Source organism: Macrobrachium rosenbergii, chromosome 31 (genome assembly GCF_040412425.1).
Source record: "Macrobrachium rosenbergii isolate ZJJX-2024 chromosome 31, ASM4041242v1, whole genome shotgun sequence".
Classification (NCBI taxonomy): Eukaryota; Metazoa; Arthropoda; class Malacostraca; order Decapoda; family Palaemonidae; genus Macrobrachium; species Macrobrachium rosenbergii.
Window position 1 is genome coordinate 33,105,547 of NC_089771.1, and position 14,594 is coordinate 33,120,140.

General features: G+C 37.1%; 1 protein-coding gene across 1 annotated transcript in view; it reads left to right on the top strand.

The window, feature by feature from the left end:
- LOC136855521 (dual oxidase-like) overlaps positions 1–14,594 on the top strand; it is a 163,056-nt gene that overhangs the window by 46,731 nt on the left and 101,731 nt on the right. Inside the window, 2 exon segments of the mRNA XM_067132636.1 lie at positions 10,022–10,229; positions 12,108–12,274. Coding sequence (XP_066988737.1) covers positions 10,022–10,229; positions 12,108–12,274 — 375 coding nt within the window.

Here is a 14,594-nt window from a genome sequence, read left to right on the forward strand (position 1 = left end):
TAAAAACTACTGAGGCTTCAGGGCTGCAAATTGGTATGTTGATCATCCACCCTCCAATCATGAAACTTACCGAATTCCAGCCCTCTAGCTTCAGTAGTTTTTATTATATTTAAGGTTAAAGCTAGCCATAATCGTGCCTCTGGCAACGATATAGGACAAGCCATCACGGAGCCGTGGTTAAAGTTTCATGGACCGCGGCACAAACAGCATTATACCGAGACCACCGAAAGATAGATATATTTTCGGTGGCCTTGATTATACGCTGTAGCAGTTGTACAAAAAAAACTCGATTGCGCCGAAGAAACTTCTGCGCATTTTTTACTTGGGTTATTCTCCAGATATCTATGCAGGAAATCGTAGAGGTCGCAATGTCCCGTCAGTAATGCGCCCGGGATATATATTCTTTCTACCGTTGGGGTTCCCGAGGGGCGTTCACTGCGTCTCAATGACTGTTCAGCCGGTTCTAATTGTGCGCAAATAACTCCTTACCTTCACCTGCGACCTACCTGCGGAGGAAACTTGGTTCCTTTTGGCCCTCGCTCAGTTTGGGTGTATTTATTATATTCTTTATTCTTTGTAGTATTTCACCTCAGCAGTTGAGGAAAAGACTGTTCACAGTGGTTTCCTCGTTCAACGGATTTTTTGTATTTATTTTTTTTTTTTTCATACTGGTTGGCAATCAGTCCAGGAAAATTATTATCACTTCAGTTTGCTTCCAGTTTTAAATATTTTATTTTTTACATTTTGTTTATATAAAATTGCGGGTAGTTAGAAATGAAAAATACGTTTTCACGATATGATAAGTATTTTGAAGCATAACATGCAAAGAAAATACGAGGATATGGGCTTGTAATTGTATACAAATTTATGTTTTCACATTTACAGCTAGTACGGATTGGGGCTGGATTTAATTTGAAAGTCAGAGAATAAATCTGCCATTTTCTAGATATTAAGCAAACAAGAGTACCTGAAACACACAGTTGAGTCATTATCTCTCTCTCTCTCTCTCTCTCTCTCTCGCAGTTTTGCAAAACTTATCAAGTTCCAATCATCATTCTCTCTCTCTCTCTCTCTCTCTCTCTCTCTCTCTCTCTCTCTCTCTCTCCCGCAATTTTTCAAAACTTATCACCCTCCTCCAGTATCATACGCTCTCTCTCTCTCTCTCTCTCTCTCTCTCTCTCTCTCTCTCTCTCTCTCTCTCTCTCTCTCTCTCTCTCCTCGCTCTCTTTCTCTCAAAACTTATCAACCTCCTCCAATATCATACGCAGAATCTCCCTCGTATTATGACGACACCAATACATTTCAATTTCCGTCAAGAGGTGTAATTTCTTCCTGAGGAATAATTAACCTCTCCCAATTTCTGGCCAAGTAACAGGAAAGCGGAGACCCGTAGCTTTCTCTCGTGACTAAGTAACAATGTCAGAAATGGTTTTTGACGCGCCCCGCAAAATGATGATGAACAACCCATCGTACAAAGGAATCACTATTTTTTTCCTCCCTTAATGAACGCAGCCGCTTGAATACGGAGGTCAGGCTTGTTATGAATGTACGTGATGTGCAATTTATTGCAATTTGCGAAGCGAGCTTGGAATTGAGCAATCTTTGGCTGGGTCTGTAAACACCGATACTCGATACGTTTAAGACTGAGATGATTATTATTATTATTGTTATATTATTATTGTTATTATTATTATTATTATTATTATTTTTATTTCTATTAATATTTTTATTAATAGTATTATTATTATTATTATTGTTTTGTTGTTGCTGTTATTATTATTATTATTATTATTATTATTATTATTATTATTATTATTATTATTATTATTATTATTATTATTATTATTATTCAGGAGATGAACCCTATTCATGTGGAACAAGCCCACCACAGATAAATATATATAAATATATAATATATATGTATATATATGTATCCATACTTTTATGTATACAAAGGCGTTCCCTTTGCCTTGACCAGGTCACACCCTTCTTATTGCTTTCAAGAGAATATTCATTTGCATGCAACGAGAGTAATTGACTGACATGAAGTTCATTCGCTTCTAACAAATGGGCCTACTTAGGCCGCAATGTAAGAGTTCTGCTATGATACGAAGTGGCCTTGCTGGAACGGGGTAGGATTTAGCAATCTCACCCCCCTTCCCCCACCCCCACCCCCACCCCCTTTTTGTTCTTCACTTACGGTAGACCTTCATCGAATGCTCAGAGTTGATTTAAATGGAATTCTCCTAGGCGTAAGAAAAGAGTTGAGGAACCAAGAATTCACCTTGGAGTCTGCCGGAGTTGATGTCCTGTCGGTGATACATTTACGGCGAAAGCCGCCCGACAGCTACGCCCATCATTGATTGCCTTCGTCGCTCCGGCTATGGAGTGGGTTGGAGACAGACAGGGATTATTGATATCGGGAGATTGCTGTGCTTTGCAAATGCTGGGGAAAAGAGAAAGAGGAATAATAGGTTGTTTTTATATTTGTGGGTTTCATTGTGTCGTCACAAGTAGGTTCGATGATTCAAACTTACTTTCGTAATTGTAGTATAAAGAATAAATAAATTTAATAATAATAATAATTAGAGAACATTTTTGACATCATTTAACCATTCTAAATTAAAGTCACACATTTTAATTAGAGAAAAGTCTGCCTGCTTCTTGACAGTGCTAAGTGGAATTGCTATTTTTACCCTTGCAAATTTATACTAGGTAAACAGCTGGGCTGATGGAAATTAGCTGACCTCGTTGTATTAGGAATCAATTCAAGGTTTATCAAAAGAAACAGTCTGCTGTTTGTGTCATTCTCATGTTGTGTCAGTTATTCCGTATTTAAAATTCCCGGAGTTATTCAAGGTTATATTTCGGTTGAATAGAAAACTATTAGATGGGAAACGAGACAAACGATTCAACGCTGTAGATACGATGACAGATTTGCGGTTAATTTCAACTTCATTCAGCACACATTCCTCATCTTCCGCACGCACGCACGCGCGCGCAGCGTATGAAAAGACATCACGATGGCTTATAAAGGTAATGAGACCGTCGGAAAGGGGCGGACATAATTAACTCGTTTGTGGTTTTAGTGGTCTGCACCGCGTGACGTCACTCGTTGCTTCTTGCGTGTACAAGAGGCGATAGCCGCTTTTTTTTTTTTTTTTTTCAGAACCTTACACTGATTGCTTGCTTTTCGCAATTAGTGGATTAGTATTTTATTAGAGGGAAAGAGTTAATTAGCTAATAGATAAATTGCTAATGTGTGTGTGTGTGGAATGCTTTGCTTCGCTGACTTTGGAGTTTGGCGAGAGTTTTACTTACCTTGATAATTATGAGACGGTTGCGTGCCATATCAAAACTTGGGCAAAGGTACCTTCATTCGTCGTAAACTTGGGCAAAGGTACCTTCATTCTTCGTAAACTTGGGCAAAGGTACCTTCATTCTTCGTACTGTTGTAGGGGCCAGTGGTGTGTGAGAGAGCGAGAGAGAGAGAGAGAGAGAGAGAGAGAGAGAGAGAGAGAGATGACCGTAGATCGTCGATGTAGCACAACAAAAGTAATATCTGGCAACATACTCAGTTTAAGTGTGAAAGTTAAAAAATTAATGTAATTTATATTAAAACGGTACATCATTACTGTTATTATATACTACAAATTTCAATGACCCAGTATAGGCAACATTCCTCTCTTTCTTAAAAAAAACTGAATTCATTAAATCATTTCCTCACAATCTCTATTACTCACTAATTCTGAACTTGACGGTCGGAACAATTTGAAAACCTGAAAGTCAACACATTAAGTAAATCACCCGTTTTTTACCATTTCACTTTCGGCCTTGTTGCCTGTTCTAGCTAAAACCTTCTTTGAAAGACCAGTTGATTGATCCTCCCTTCCGATTGTTCCTCAAGAGCTTTCGACGGTCAGGACTCCTTTATAAGGAGACGGGAATCCTGTAGGATCCCAACAATAGCTATAATAAGTAGATACAAATCCTTTCAGATTTTAACAAAAACGTTTGGGTGCCCACGTTCGCTTCAGATAAAGCGAGTTGCCAGTCCATCTGCCTCCACGTATAAAATTAAGCAGACTTAGGTTTTTAATACAACCTGAGAAACGGTTTAGTTAAAAACATAACTGATACGTTTGACAAAATTATTAAAATATTAAATTATACCAGATGTACTTATATGTTTTAATTATTTGTTGTTCATTGACTCTCATGTTAAATTTGTTGTTCATTCTGGGAAATTCTTTACATACACACACACACACACATATATATGTGTGCGTGTGTGTGTTTGTGTGTAAATATTCAGATTAAGCTTTTCCCCTAACGGGGGCCATAAGAAAAGACAAAACAAAGATTACAAGAAAAAAAATTCGTACTTTTAACTTACGCTTCGTGAAAAAGAGGCCATTCTTGATCATCATTTCTAGGTAATCCTCCTCCTCCTCCTCCTCCTCCTCCCTCAAAAAGTGTTGATCCTACTTTTCATCCAGATTCCTCACCATTCCTTCCCGCTATAAAAAAAAATAAAAAAAAACGCCCCCTCTCGCGGAGCTCTCAGCCTGAAACCTTATCATTAACCCGCACGCGACTGGAATAACAACTCGCAGACTTTCTTCCCCGTTGACAGCTGATTAAAAGTCCGGACGCGTAGGTTTTACCTCGGCGAAGAGTGCGAGCGTAACAGTAAAATCGTTGGGGAGAGACAGGTAGGACGAAGGGGAAAATGGATGCGAGGCAAGGATTGAGTTACATGAATTAGGTTCGTTTGATGTCGCGTTTTGTTTGGAGGGCGTTCTGACATGGTTGAGTCTCTCTCTCTCTCTCTCTCTCTCTCTCTCTCTCTCTCTCTCTCTCTCTCTCTCACAAACACATACACACAACAGGCGTGTCTTCAATGTTGTGTTATAAAAAGTTTTTCTTGGAGATTATCTTTTCCCGTTTCGAATTGTTTTGTGATTCTGTTTGTTCTTTATTTTCTTTTATTTTGATTTTTATTTCTTTTTATATTTCTATTTTTAAATATTTTCTCATTTACAGGTATTTGTAGAGTGTTATTTATTTTTATTTTTTAATTTTTTTACCTAGTTTTAATTTTTTTTTTTTTTTTTTTTTTTTACTGGGAGCAGCTAAACCAGAATAATGGAGTCTCTTCATTGGTTTTGTGTTTATCCTCAGACGTCTTAAAAACAAAGAGAAACGGAATTAGCAGAAGTGAAGCGTAAATAGCTTTACTTTCGAACAAACGAATCAAGAAAGGAAAAATAAAGCTTGGGTTGTGGGGGGGTTTTGAAAGCAAGTAACACTAGAACCACATTTATGGAACTTTACGACAGGATGAAAAGTCTAAACGTCAATAATCCTTGAAGCTTATCTTCAGTGTGTTGAGTGCAATGTTCATTTTATTGGTCTTCATCTATAGTTACTTCAGTTGTTTTCAGTATTCTGGAAATAAAAGCATGAATTTGAAAGCAAGACCAAATAAGAGAGAGAGAGAGAGAGAGAGAGAGAGAGAGAGAGAGAGAGAGAGAGAGAGAGAATGTGTATTTCCTCATCGAATACCATTATAAGAACAACAAAAAGCACTATCTTTAGTTGATATATACACGGGGAGAGAGAGAGAGAGAGAGAGAGAGAGAGAGAGAGAGAGAGAGAGAGAGAGAGAGAGAGAGAGAGAGAATGTGTTTCCACATCTAATACATTAAAAATAACAAAAAGCACTGGTAACTTCTATCTGTAGTTGATATATATAGAGAGAGAGAGAGAGAGAGAGAGAGAGAAAGATGAATGTGTTTCCTCATCAGCCAAGATAATTAAAACGATAAAAAACACTGGTAACTTCTTTCTGGAGAGAGAGAGAGAGAGAGAGAGAGAGAGAGAGAGAGAGAGAGAGAGAGAGAGAGATGAATGTGTTTCCTCATCAGGCACGATAATTAAAACAATAAAAAAACACTGGTAACTTCTTTCTGGAGAGAGAGAGAGAGAGAGAGAGAAAAAAAAATCTCTCGTTGAAGCTGCAGGTTGTAGAGCGGAATTCTTGTATGCAAATAAAGGAACATTTCCCGACTGTGAAATGAGGGAGGATTGTCCACACCTCTCCGATTCAGCTATGTCTTTTGTTACTAATAGGATTAAGAAGGAGGGTGTCGTCCCGATACAAAGGGAGCTCCTGGTACCGCATATTTATTTTGGATGCTTTTTTTATCTTTCATTTATTTTTTTTTTGTAAGTGTTGGATATGCTTTTTTTATCTTCATTTGCTTTTTTGTCTTCATATTTTTTTATTTTATTTTCTTGTAAGAGTTGGAGATACCTTTTTGTTTCTATTTTATTTTTACAATTTTTTTTCTTTATGTAAGGGTTGGATATGGTTCGGTTCTCGGTTGCAGATTAACAACTAAATGCATGTTTTGTAGCTTTCAAGTGCCAGAAGCACTTGTTTTTTAGCACTTAATGAATATTTCTTGCTGATGGTGCACTTGTAAATGCGTCAGACCAATTCACATTTTGCAGATTTCTTAATATTTAAAAGAAGTATTTAAATTTTCCTATTTTATTTTAGTGAAAGGCCCAACCACTGTACGCGTATTTCAAAGTTAATTGTAATTTCAATTATCCCAATTTTATTTTGTTGCAAGCCCAGTCATTGTACGTTTATTTTAAAATTAATCATAATTTACATTATCCCAATTTTTAGTGGAAGGACCAGCCATCGTACTTCTATTCAGTACCTCTAGATTTCGTTCGAACACAATATTTAGACCACGAAACAGCCACTATCTACTGTTCGCCCAAACACTAATCAGGGTGTTTTGTGAACCTTTCTCCTCCCCAGAGCAACCGGTGTTGATTCAATCACCTGTGGTATCTGTAAATCCTCCCAGTTGGGTCAATTAGAATTTTAAGGGCTCAGCCCTTTTTTATTTTTTATTTTTCTGTCTTGTAGAAGGAAGCTTTTTTGTGGATGAGTAGGCGGCCATATCTACTCCAGATAAAGGTTACCTGTGGCTTTATTGTTTAGATTTTGGTACTAGATGAAACACCCTCTCTCTCTCTCTCTCTCTCTCTCTCTCTCTCTCTCTCTCTCTCTCTCTCTCTCTCTCTCCAGATAAAAGTTACCAGTGTTTTTATTTTCATTATGGTACCAGATGACACACACCTCTCTCTCTCTCTCTCTCTCTCTCTCTCTCAGATAAAAGTTACCATTGTTTTTTATCGTTATAATTATGGTGCCTGATGAGGAAACGCATCCCTCTCTCTCTCTCTCTCTCCAAATAAAATTTACCATTGTCTTTTATTTTAATTATATAGTAGCTGATGAGGAAACTCACTCTCTCTCTCTCTCTCTCTCTCTCTCTCTCTCACTCTCTCTCACTCTCTCTCACACACACACACACACACAATCGAGTTAGCGGCCAGTAGACATTCTAATGTGACTACTGGTTATTTTATTGCCTTTTTTATCCCTTTTTTAACCGTTTCTCGATACTTGTTTGTAGTTAGCAACACAATTCTAAGAATAGATCTTTTTCCCTCAAGGAGCCTTCTGTTTACATTATATAATATTAATGAAATGGCAGACGAAATTAGCATAGACACCTTATATTCCTTTTTTGATACCTTTGTTACTAAAAATGGAGAATCTTATCATTTTGAAAGGAAGGAGTGGAGTCGCACTTTTAATGTTTGAAGAATCTCATATGAATGCCCTTAACTTCAGTTACTTGAAAAGCATTCTCTCTCTCTCTCTCTCTCTCTCTCTCTCTCTCTCTCTCTCTCTCTCTCTCAAGATTGACTGCCTTTTTTGTTTATTCTAGAGGGTTCTTTCAGAGGAAAGATGCATTCCTACTAGCTTTGAAATCTCTGTTGGTTTTTAGTTTTCTGTAAAAGAAAACTATTGTGTCGGCTTTATCTGTCTGTCCGCACTTTTCCTGTCCGCCCCCAGATCTGAAAAACTACTGAGGCTAGAGGGCTGCAAATTGGTATGTTGACCCTCCACCCTCCAATCATCAAACATGCCAAATTGCAGCTCAGATCTATTTTCGGTGGCCTTGATTATACGCTGTAGCGGCTGTCCAGAAAGCTCGATTGGGCCGAAGAAACTTCGGCGCATTTTTTACTCGTTTCGTCTGGCTGTGTTGGTCGTTGCTATGAAAAGGAAGGTTGGCTGAGAGAGAGAGGGAGATTGGCAGCCAGTTGATGCAACTGCTTCTGTTGCAACAACAACAAAAGCTAGTGGCCTTATTTGCCTGTAATGAGATGGTCAGGCGTCAGCAATTTCCTTCCCAGGAGGGTAAACAGAGAGAGAGAGAGAGAGAGAGAGAGAGAGAGAGAGAGGGAAACCCGTCCCGAACGCTGCATGTATAATGTAAGTGCCTTTGATTAATGATAGGGTATAATGGCCTTGTCAGGTGGAACGCTCTCGAAGCGTTCAGAAAAGAGACTCTGAAAGGCCCAGTACATACACCCCTCGATGGTATCACCTCCTTTATGGCGTTTTCTTGTGGTCGAGTTCACCCTCCTTCTTCCCGCCTTTAGTGTATTTTGGCGGGAAAGTCTGGAGCGAGCTAGAGAAGATTGGAGCTTTATGTCGAGGTGATGAAATGGCCCGTTTATGAGTTTGTGTATATAGACGTTTAAAAAAGTTTAAAAGGGACCAGTAACCCGGTGTATCTTGATGGGGGCAAGTTGTTGCCCCTTCGTGCCAGGGCACTCTACTGAAATTAGAAACGGGGCTATGAAGCAATCTTATCTCTTTCAGCCTCTCACGATCGCCCAGGACGCTAACGCTCGCGACTCGAGTGCCGTGTTTTACTATGCTTGGTTAATTAGGAGCACTTATTCTCTCTCTCTCTCTCTCTCTCTCTCTCTCTCTCTCTCTCTCTCTCTCTCTCTCTCTCCGGCAACCGAGGCGTAATTGTAACAGTTCTTAGAAGCCTTGGCGGTAGGCCTAAACCTTGGTGGTTTTAGGCCTACGTTGAATTTATTCCACAGTTACTTGTAGGAGGCAAGCGGAGATTGGGCCTAATAATAAAAAACGAGCCTATTTCTGTAGGTAAATAAAGACGGCGTTTTGAAACCAGAGGTGTATAGGTCTACAGGTAGAAACTTTAAAGAAATTCAAGGTCTGATTATGTATGGTAATTACTTGGTCCTTTTCCCCCGAAAAATGGTAATTGTTGATCACGCTTTTAGCCCCCTTGTTCTTTTCCTTCCATTTTTGTGTTTCCTTTGCTTTCCTCTCCCCTCTTCTTCCTTCCATTAACCCTATCTTTCTTTCTCTTATTATTTATATAGCATAACTATCCTTCTTGTACAGGGATCCACGGCCGAAATCACTGATAGAAGCTCTTATGGGTTTTTATGTCAGTAATTGAAAAGTTTCTCTCCTCGTTAGAAGTATTGACGGTTTTAATTTGATTTCTCTCTCTCTCTCTCTCTCTCTCTCTCTCTCTCTCTCTTTCAAGAAATCTACGTATTACCATTTGATTTTTTAACCAATTCATTATATTTCAAACGTTTGTTACACAAAACACTTTCAGACCAACGTATGCAAACAATAGAGAACAGATTTTTTCCAATAATTTAAAAATTATTTTCGGCAACATAGGTTTTTTCCAACAAGTTAAAATTTATTTTTGACATAAAACAGATTTATTTCCAACAATTTAAATTTTTTTTCGAAATAAATTAGATTTTTTCCAGCCATTTCAATTTTATTTTCGGCAGAACAAAACAGATTTTTTCTAACAATTTAAAATTTATTTTCGTCATAAGAAAAAACATTTTTTCCAACAATTTACAAATTATTTTCGACATAACAAAACAGATTTTTTCCAACAAGTAAAAAATTATCAAAAATCATTTCCATCATAACAAAACAGATTTTTTATTTAGTTAAAAATTATTTTCGACATAATAAAACGATATATTCCAATTTATAAAAACATTCATTTATATTTTATTTTATTTTAATTAATTAATTAATTTATTTATTTGTTTATTTCCCTTTCAGCTGAATTACGTGACCTCGTGGCTGGACGGGAACTTCGTGTACAGCATCAGCGAGGCCAGACTGAACATGTTGCGATCCTTCGAGAACGGAACGTTCAGGACTCATCCAGGCGATCCCAGTTTACCCCCGCGGAATCTGGAGCGCATCCCCATGGCCAACAACCCCACCCCCCATGTCCTGAAGATCCTTAGCCCGGAAAGGATGTACCGTAAGTTCACTTTAACATACCTTTTGTTTGTTGGTTGGGTTGTGCTGTGTGGGATTTGATGTACGATGTTTGTTTATTTTTTATATCAGGTGCGTTGTGTAGATTTGATGTAGGATGTTTATGCTTTTTTTTATATCACTGTGCTGTGTAGGATTTGGTGTACGATGTTGGATGTTTATGCTTTTTTTTATATCAGCTGATGTAGGATTTTTATGTTTTTTTTATATCAGCTGTGCTGTGTAGGATTTGTTGTACGATGTAGAATGTTTATGCTTTTTTATATATCAGCTGTGCTGTGTAGGATTTGATGTACGATGTTTCTGCTTTTTTATATCAGCTGCACTGTGTAGGATTTGATGTACGACGTTTATGCTTTTATATATCAGTTGTGCTACGCAGGATTTGACGTAGGATGTTTTTTTTATATCAGCTGCGCTGCATGGGATTTGATGTACGATGTTCATCCTTTATTATATCAGTTATTCTGTGTAGGATTTGATGTACGATGTTTATGGTTTTTTATATCAGCTGTGCTGGTAGAATTTGATGTACGATAATTCTGCTTTTTTATGTATCTGTTGAATCTTAAGATGTTTGTTTTTTTATGCTTCTTGAATCTTGTTTACACGCATCACGCCTTTTCGCTGTGGCTATCCTTGTCATTTGAAGGATTTATTTTTACTTTCATTATCTTTTATACTTCTTTTTTAAATCTATCAGTGGCTCTGTGATTGCAATACAGTAGTTTTACAGTATTCGTAAAGTGGCCTAAATTTTATGCTTTTGAAGGATTTATTGTGTTCCGGTCAGCTTCAATTTCAGTCCCATTTTTTTATTAACTTTGATCATTTAATTTTATCTAAATCTAAAATTTGCAGAGTTTTGTTACCTTTCTTTTTCCTTTTTAGTTTTATTCAGTTAAATTACCTCCAGTTTTATTTTTTAGATTTTATGAAGTTTCCAAGCTTCCGTCCACTTATTGTTTGATGAATCTAATTTTTATTTATTGCCTCTTTCCGTTGCTTGTGTATTGAAAGTATTCTCCACGTTAATTTCGTTGTATTTAATAGTTTTTTGTAATGTTCAGAACCAGATATACCATAGATAATTTAATTCTGTTTTTTTTTTTTTTTGTTTTATTCAGTTTCCAGGCTTGCTTCCAATTTTTTTATGATATAAAGTTTTATGTTCTACGTCTTCCCATTGCTTGTGTATTAAAAATATTTTCCAATTTTGTTGTGTTTAATAGATTTTTTGTAATGTTCGGGAACAAGTTGTATCGTAGATATTATTATTCTGTGTTGTATTTAATAGTTTTTTTATGTTCTGTAACCAGTTGTATCATAGATTATTGCATTCTATGTTGTATTTAATAGTTTTTCTAATGTTCAGGAACCAGTTATATCGTAGATATTCTGTGTTGTGTTTAATAGATTTTTCTTATGTTCAGGAACCAGTTGTATCGTAGATAATTGTATTCTATTTTGTATTTAATAGACTTTTTAATAGATTTTTATGTTCAGGAACCAGTTGTATCGTAGATAATTGTATCCTGTATTGTATTTAATAGACTTTTTAATAGATTTTCTTTATGTTGAAGAACCAGTCGTATCGTAGATAATTGTATTCTATATTATATTTAATAGACTTTTTATTAGATTTTTTCTTATGTTCAGAAACCAGTCGTATCATAGATAATTGTATTCTATATTGTATTTAACAGACTTTTTAATAGATTTTTCTTATGTTCAGAAACCAGTCGTATCGTAGATAACTGTATTCTATATTGTATTTAACAGACTTTTTATTAGATTTTTTATATGTTCACGAACCACTTACACTGCAGATTACTTCATTCTGTTTCATCTCCCCCTCCAGTCCTAGGCGACCAGCGAACCAATCAGAACCCGGCCATATTGGCCTTTGGCATCCTGTTCTTCCGTTGGCACAACGAACAGGCCCGCAGGGTCCAGGAGGAGAACCCGGACTGGGGCGACGAGGACATCTTCCAAAGGGCGCGGAGGCGCGTCATCGCCCACCTTCAGGTAAGGAGGGTTTTTTTTATAATGTCGGTTTTTTCGTTAGTGGTGATTGAAGGTTTTTTTCGTATTTATATTTATTTATTTTATTTATTTATTTATTTATCTATTTATTTACTTATTTATGTATTTATTTATATATTTATCTATTTATTTACTTATCTATTTATCTATTTATTTGTGTCTATTTTTCTTATTCATATTTATATATTTATCTCTTTAGTTATTTATTTATTTATTATTTATTTATTTACTTATTTATCTATTTATTTATCTGTTTATTTATTTAATGGAGAATCAAGAGTGGTTACTTTTCATAAGAAGAAAGGCTGGAAAATTCAAAATTTAAAAAATTATCTTTAATTGTGAAATTTGACAAGCAAGAAATATTAGAGTGAGCGAGTGATTGCGAGATCGCACAAAGGCAAAAAATGCTTTTGCATGAATGAGATAGATCGTAATTAATTGAGGAATGATGAGGACTGATATGAATAATTAATGAGTACTAGCTTGGATTAAGTCACGTGATTTTTAGTCATAGGTAATTGTAATTGAATGACGAATCGCGAGTCCCAAGGTTTAGGAAGTGAGGTAGAGAAATGGTTCAAATGATTAACAGCCCTTAGGGAGGTGGGGTAGTGCCGCCAGTGCATCTCATGCGGTCCACTGTAGGCAAAACTTAAGGTTCTTTGCAGCGTCCCCTCGGTCCCTAGCTACAACCCCTTTCGTTCCATTTACTGTACCTCCTTTCATATTCTCTTTCTTCCATGTTACTCCTCAACCCTATCCTAACAATTGATTCATAGTGCAACTGCTTTGAGGTTTTCCTCCTGTTAAACCTTTCAGCGCTGAATGACCTCTTAGGTCTCAGTTCTTGGCCTTTGACCTAAATTCTATTTCAATTCAATTCAGTTCAAAATTATTAACTCTCGCCTTTACTATCTACGTAATCAAACGTTAAAATGTCAAGTCTTTATCCGGTCAATTCAGATCCAGATAGGAATTAATTTTTTTTATATATTTGAAGAAGAAAAAGAAATTCTTTGTATCGCCCTGAGGTGATGAAAATTTTCTCTTGCGAGTGAAATCGTTGAACAATTTAGTTTGTATTTTCTTGGGCCGTAAGTCTAAGATCTAAGCTGACTTTACCTCCTCTGAAACGTACCCTTGAGAGAGAGAGAGAGAGAGAGAGAGAGAGAGAAGAAGTGGTGCAGTGCAGTAAATCAGATACGATCAAGATTTATTCGATACGAAAAAAAAGTGGGAAATATATGCAAGTGTTTTAAAAGGAAAGAGCTGGTTAATTTATCGTATGACTTACGCGGTCTTTTGAGGGACAATTTATATGGTCATTGCAATGAGAACTGGCTCTCCACCCACACGGTTCACTGTCGCATTTACACACACTCAAATACAGACACACACACACACACACACACACGTTCCATAGTCTTTTTTTATTTTGATGTGTTTAACTATCTTTTGTTTTTGTCATCGCCATTAAACATTTGCCTTCGTTTTGAAGAATTTCCGATATTTTTGGTTGTTTTAAAACGATTATGTATCAACATCAGATGTGCGTCAAGTCACAAAAGAACACAAGTGCTTTTAGAAGCTAACACGTAACCAAGCCATGTAGGACCCTCCCCAAAAATTTTTTCTAGCTACTGACCGTTTTTTTTTTTTCTTCTTCTTCTTCTCCTCCCCCAACTCTTCAAGTTCCCCAAGAATTTGGCAACCCGTCCTTAGGCCTACATTTAGGCCTAGACCCGAAATGGAGCTGGAAATGTCGACATAAACAAACTGTGGAGCTGATAGATTAAATGCCCCTTTGAACTATCTCTCAAAGCTTGATAAAGATGTATCTTGGGAGAGCACAGAACAGAGGCTTTTTGCTGAACACGGCCCAAGGTTCTTCGGTATTGTAGGCATTTATTTCATGGACGGGGGTTGTTTTGGGGGGGGATGTCAGATGTTTGTCTGCAGACCCATTTTAATTCGGCGTTGATATATATGAGGCTCTCGGGAACGGATTGGTGAAAGTCTAGCGTGTGTGTTTGTGTGTCTGGAATCCCAATCAGGATGGGATTGTAACCTTTGGGGGGCAGTAAACCCTTTGTTTTTTTTTTTAACCCCTGCTCCTTCTCCGTAGGGGGTTAGTGCCGTCAGTTACCTCATGCGGCGCACTGTAGACATTACTAAAGGTTCTTTGCGGTGTACCTTCGGCCTCTAGCTGCAACCCCTTTCGTTCTTTTTACTGTACCTCCTTTCATATTCTCTTTCTTCCATCTTCCTTTCCACCCTCTCCTAACAATTGATTCATAGT